General features: G+C 39.1%; 1 protein-coding gene and 1 long non-coding RNA gene across 5 annotated transcripts in view; one reads left to right on the top strand and one right to left on the bottom strand.

Moving 5' to 3' along the window:
* LOC126398124 (uncharacterized) overlaps positions 1 to 4,101 on the top strand; it is a 38,200-nt gene extending 34,099 nt beyond the window's left edge. Inside the window, exon 3 of the long non-coding RNA XR_007570739.1 lies at positions 3,963 to 4,101. This is a non-coding gene — a long non-coding RNA (uncharacterized LOC126398124). The remainder of the gene's footprint in view (positions 1 to 3,962) is intronic.
* The window catches only part of tiam1b (TIAM Rac1 associated GEF 1b), a 56,192-nt gene that overhangs the window by 5,124 nt on the left and 45,068 nt on the right, over positions 1 to 6,000 (bottom strand). For all 4 annotated transcript variants that reach the window (XM_050057253.1, XM_050057244.1, XM_050057270.1 and 1 more), the window contains exons 17-22: positions 4,418 to 4,486; positions 3,930 to 4,055; positions 3,709 to 3,817; positions 2,474 to 2,653; positions 2,234 to 2,352; positions 2,028 to 2,136 (exon numbers count right to left, since the gene is read on the bottom strand). In XM_050057253.1, the coding sequence (XP_049913210.1) occupies positions 2,028 to 2,136; positions 2,234 to 2,352; positions 2,474 to 2,653; positions 3,709 to 3,817; positions 3,930 to 4,055; positions 4,418 to 4,486 (712 nt within the window). The remainder of the gene's footprint in view (positions 1 to 2,027; positions 2,137 to 2,233; positions 2,353 to 2,473; positions 2,654 to 3,708; positions 3,818 to 3,929; positions 4,056 to 4,417; positions 4,487 to 6,000) is intronic.

Below are 6,000 nucleotides of genomic sequence, written 5' to 3'. Positions count from 1 at the left end.
TGAGCTCTGGTGAATTCCATGCCCAAAAGGGTTAAGGCAGTGCTAGATAATAATGGTTGGCACACAAAATATTGACACTTTAGGCACAATTTGGACATGTTCACTGTGGGGTGTACTCACTTATGTTGCCAGCTGTTTAGATGTTGATGGCTGTGTTTTGAGTAATTTTCAGAGGAAAGTAACTCTATACTACTATACAAGCTGTACACTGACTACTTTAAGTTACATCAAAGTGTCATTTCTATAGTGTTGTCCCATGACAAGACATAATAAAATATTTCCAAAAATGGGAGGGGTGTACTCACTTATGTGAGATACTGTATGTTCAGTGTGAACTGTATGTTTTGTTTTATATTAAGTAAAAATTCAATAAACATTTGTTAGTGTTGAAAAAACAAATTATATTTACCTTGTGCTAGCGAACAATAAGTTTCTGCTATAGAGCTTAATGGCAAAAAAAAAAAACGTACCTAATTTTTTTTTTTTTTAATTTCTTATTTTTTCAACAGCGGTTTACAAAACAAAACATACAATATGATAAGCAAAGTAATTTCTCCTGCTGTTCAAATTGTTTTCACAGTTTTAAGAAACTTTTTGGAAGAGATTAAGTGAATATAAGCGCCATGTGTTGGGGAGACTTAAAGGGAGATTAAAGAGAGGAAAAAAATGAAAAAAGTTTGCTTGACTAAGCATCATAAGGTTTTTTGTACGATATCTTCACAAAGTCAGGTTGTAAGGGTCTTACGTATTTCACCCACTTCACCCAGAATTTAATGAACACATTTTTCTGAAGATGGAGAAAAGGTAATCTTTTCCATAACATAAATATCATTTACAATATCTATCCACTCCTCTAATGTGGGGGGTTCAGGAAGCAATCGGCACCTCATCAGAGCTTTCTTGCAGGCGGATATCAAAATACCAAACAACCATACATCCTAAATATAATGTAGAAAATTGCAAAGGAAGATCAGTGTTAAGTATCTCTCTTAGTGCTTTATGAAATTCTGTCCAGAAGGTCTGATCATTGGATACTCCTAGAATACATGCCAGTGACTGGCTTCCTGAATCTCCAGCACCCCTCCAGTGAAATGTGCTTTCTGCTTTGGTGTGATTGAAAAACAAAAAACAAAAAACGAATAAAACATTTCCACCCAAACTCAGGCTACATATGTGAGTTGCTGCATTTCCACTTAACTTTACACATATCCAGCCAGTTTGATATTGATAAATTACTTTCTCTTTCCCATTTTTGAAAAAATATATTCTGTAGTGTGGGGTTTTCATGTTGTGAGGTCTTTATAGATTTTAGAAATAGCACCCTTATTTCAAACATTTTTGTAGGCAATATTCTCAGTATTGGAACATAAGCCTGTAATTCAATTCAATTTTTTTCACTCATTAACACACAGGTCCGAAAGACACACACATGCACAAACAGGACCTTTACATGCACAAAGTGGAGAGATGTCAGAGTGAGGGGGCTGCCTTGGTCAGGCGCCCCGAGCGGTTGGGGGGTTCGGTGCCTTGCTCAAGGGTACCTCAGCAGTGCCCAGGAGGTGAACTGGCAACTCTCCAGCCACCAGTCCACGCTCCATATTTGGTCTGGACGGGGACTCGAACAGGCGACCCTCCGGTTCCCAACCCAAGTCCCTATGGACTTAGCTACTGTCGCCCAATATAATATTAATATTTCTAATGTTATGTTCAAAGTGACTGTGTACCTGGCGATATCTACAAAATTCAGATTTTTCACGACAATATCCTTTCTGCGTTCCTCACTTCTGTTTGAAGTATTGTGCACTGAGTTGATCGGCCTATCAGAGTGATTTCACTCACTGACGGGCTCTGCTGTGTCTGACCCAGATTCAACATGTTGAATCAGCAGTTGAACAGCAGGGACAAACCCTAAGAACTAGGGCGACAAATGCTCACCCGTGGCCAAACCGCCATTCATCTGCTTGGTGTGTCAGGGCCCTTAGACCTACCCAGTATATAATCATGGAGGAAACTCATCCCTAACATACCAAATGTAGCCATCTGGGGCTCTTTCTTCCATTTTCCTAAAGAGGCAGGGGGATTGATCCAGGTCACAGTGGTGTGTAGTAGCAGGTCACCCATGGACAGATCGGCCACCTGACAAAAGCAAAAAAAACAAACAAAAAAACCCCAGTCACTCCACATGTACTTTTTAGATGATAAAACAGAGCCAAGCTGCTGTTTACCCATCTACCTCTTTCTTTTCACCGCTCTGCTCAGTGATGACCAGGTCAAACACTGCTCCATACTCCTCATGGATCTTCTGCATCTCGTTTATGTGGCTAGCGACTTTGTTCATGGCTTTCATGGCAACTGTAAACAAACAGATATTGAAATGTTTAGCGTTGATCTGTTGTGACTGTATGCATTCACTGATGTTCTCCCCTGTCAAAATTATTTCATCTTCTCAGTCAGCCTTGTTACTGGGTCTTACCATCCAGGTGGTAATGTTCCTCACTGTCTGGGTCTGTGAGCGAGTAAAGCTCCTTCAGCAGAAGGGGATACTTCAGTACCCTCTGGATGGGTTTGATCAGGTAGGACTCCAGGGTGGAAGAATGCTGCTGCTTTGGGTTGCGCTCATCCAGGAAGGCCTTGAAATCATGATCTGTTTTGGCTGTAATGACAAATAAATAAGACTTACTGCAACATGTCAAGACAGCTTATCCATTTTTTTGTCCTTTCCACAATTTATTGGTGTTAGCATACACAGATAATTTTACTCTTTAGTGGTTAACTTAGATACTTTGGCTTATGGTCTGTAATTCCTGATACAATAATAATGTTTTTACTGTTTGTTGAAAATGGATTAAGTTGTTTGGCTAAAGTTGGCAGATATTACCCAGGTTACTGTGTTATAAACAGGTTGATCTTGTGCATACTCAGACCCAGTTAGTCCTTATACTTCGCCTTGCTTTAGAAGCATCCTACAGCCAGGTCAAAATGATGAAAATGTTTCATGCTTTTCAGAAGAATGAAAAGCATGAAAGCATGTAAAGGATGTTGTGATTACAACAATTAACACAAATTCAGCCAACACCTTTGAATTCTGCACAATTTGCAATTTTGTTGAATCATTGCAGTTTTTACCATTTAAAACTTGTAAAATCTTGCTCAGTCTCTCTCCTCTCAAAACACGTCAACATGCATCACATTTATTTTAGAAAAGATGCCAGGAAATTAAGCATTTCAAGCCACAACAATCCCAACAACAGCCTTTGAAATCCTCGAGGGACTGGCTTTTGGTAGACAAGTCATTTTATCTTAAAGCAGGCAAGCACAAGTGGGTAGGAATAATGTATTAACTACCTTAAAAACCACTTTATCCAAGTAACACTTTACCAAACTCAGTATGTCCAATAACTGTTAACTCTTTAAATGCAAATGCAGCAAACAAACCTATCCAGTCAAGTGTTAAAGGGAGTGGGTGTACTAGCTTGAGAACAGACTGCTCAGCACTGCTCATTATATATCACACGATGTTGCAGGGCTTTTTAGCCCGGGGATCCACCAGCCTGAAAGTATGCAGAGGTCAAATGGACAACTGTCTGGCTGACAACTCTGCAGAGCAGATTTATGGAGCCTTGCAGGATATGGCAGATGGTTGATGGATAAATACATCCTCTCCTTTGAGCCCAGATGGAATGTCGACCCAAGAGCACATTTACTCACCCTTTACGAGGACCTTAGGGACTTTGGTGTGACTGGCGCAGAAAGCACTGTAGATTTTAAAACGGTCTGCATAGTACAGGAAAGAGCCTCCCAGGGAGAAGAGTATTTTCTGTTAAAAAAGGAAGAGACGTTACCTAACCAGTAGCTATAACAGACTTTATGTTTAAAATGCTTTTTGATGGTCAAATCTTTTTTGTCCATGTTTCCGAAAGAGGGTATACCTTAAATTGATCCACCCTCTCCAATTTTTCTAGATCTGGAACCAGTCTGGTCCCATCTTCCAGGGTCTTGAGAAACTCAACCTGGAACTCCACCATTTCCGGCAAGTTCCCGAACAGTACATCCAGCTGGAGGAAAAGGGGATTAGAGCAAAGTCAAAATACATTCTTCTCATTTTACAGTGTGTGTTCTTTAGAATTTCTCAATATCTGATGCATCCATTGTTAGTCCCCTGCTACAGCTAGAGCATTGAAACACCCAAAATATAAAAACAACCAAATAAAATGTATTATTTCAAGTGCATGTGAAACATCTCTTTACTTTGCAAACCTCCCCCTCTCTCCCTCTCTCATCATCCACCCCTCTTGTCCTCGAACACAGCTACTCTTCACATGATTATGCAACCCACTTTTCTTGGAACATTTAAACAGAGTTGGCATTTTAAAAAGCCAACTACCCTTCAAAGGCTCGTGGGGAACATTTGACATACCTCATCCTGTGTGAGGAAGGTCTCTTTCTGCAGTGGGGTTAAATATCTTCCGATGAGGCAGTTGAGATCCTGCAAGACGAGAGTGAATTATGTTTGTTTTGGGGTTGCCAAAGTCATTACATGAAAAACAGACAAGAAAAACACAAAGCTTTACGTAAGGCTAAATATTCCTCACAACAAAACAGTGATTAAGTTGCAGGGATAGTCTGCAAGTCTCTTTAAGAACAATCACAAAGCTCTGCATGCACTTAAGCAAGGGAAAAGAACTTTATGGAAACCCAATTAAATTAATGGCTATAGCTACAGTTACTTCGGCTGAACTGTAGAAAGCATATGAGATCAATTTGTAGGTCTGCCAAAAAGTAGGAAAATAGATAATGTATAATTTCTCAGGAGAATGATGGCAGGCCTAAAAAACATTGCACTTTCATTTACATATTTCTGTCTTATTTCTGATCTAATAACTCAAGCAACCTCCTTTTACCATTCTAATTAATTCTTTAGAAAAGAGTGGCCTAAAATATGTCCATCTTAATAAGACACATTATTTCTTAGGAGATAAAATGTCTACATGGAAGAGACAAAACAATATGAACATGTTTAATTCTGTAATATCTGTAATATGTAGGATTCTTCTAACAATCTATAGACTCATACAAAAGTAATGTCTCTCAATCATCACCACTAGAAGTGTGTGGCAGTGTGACCCTGCCCTTTGCCTGTATTTTCTTATTTCCTTCATATTTTGCCATGTTCAGGATGTTCCGAGGCATAGCGTGCAGATGAGGTTGGGGCTTTATAAAAACATAGCTACAGGGTGCCAGACTGTAAGCAGCACACATCAAAGATGAAGGTATGAAAATTATAGACAGCGCAGAAAAATCACAAACATAGCGAGGCGAAACCCCAAGCAGACAATGCTGGGGCTGACTTTCACTTTTGCATGCAATGCTATTAACAACAGTAGCCCACACTTCCTGCATAGTATATCTTTAATGACATGAACATTATGAATGCCTGCTAATCAACATGTGGATATGAGTTGTAATGGCAACATGAGGTTCTAAGCCAGAATTGGTCCGTGAAGAGTGCTCTTGAAAATCACACTAAACATACACTGCATCAGCAACAGCTGAAACTACCTAACAAGGATATGATAGGTATAAAGCCCACAGTATGTCATTAATTAACAATTTTATACAGCCAACTTTGCAGCATTGATTTACCAATATTTATTTCAAAGCCCCTCTTCATTTAATCTTAATCTTATTTTGTCTACCCCTATATTACATTAGCATTTTAACTACGAAGTTCTACTACTTTATACAGCACACACATCTCTTTGTTTCTGGGTAATTAGAACGAATAGCCCAAGTCCACCAAAATTTTAACTATGCCCTTTGAAGGTTGTACAATACATCATATATCATGCGAATGTAATTTCTATATTAAGTATATATGTGACCCCCGTAATGAGGTATAACCTTTTAGATAGCCTTGACATTATCCCATTATATACCCTCTCTAACCCAGTTATTCCACCATGCTGCATTTATACCAGGCAGAAAAAGATTAGGCAATAT

This window comes from Epinephelus moara, chromosome 2, assembly GCF_006386435.1.
Source record: "Epinephelus moara isolate mb chromosome 2, YSFRI_EMoa_1.0, whole genome shotgun sequence".
Classification (NCBI taxonomy): domain Eukaryota; kingdom Metazoa; phylum Chordata; class Actinopteri; order Perciformes; family Serranidae; genus Epinephelus; species Epinephelus moara.
This window is presented reverse-complemented; position numbering and strand designations above follow the sequence as displayed.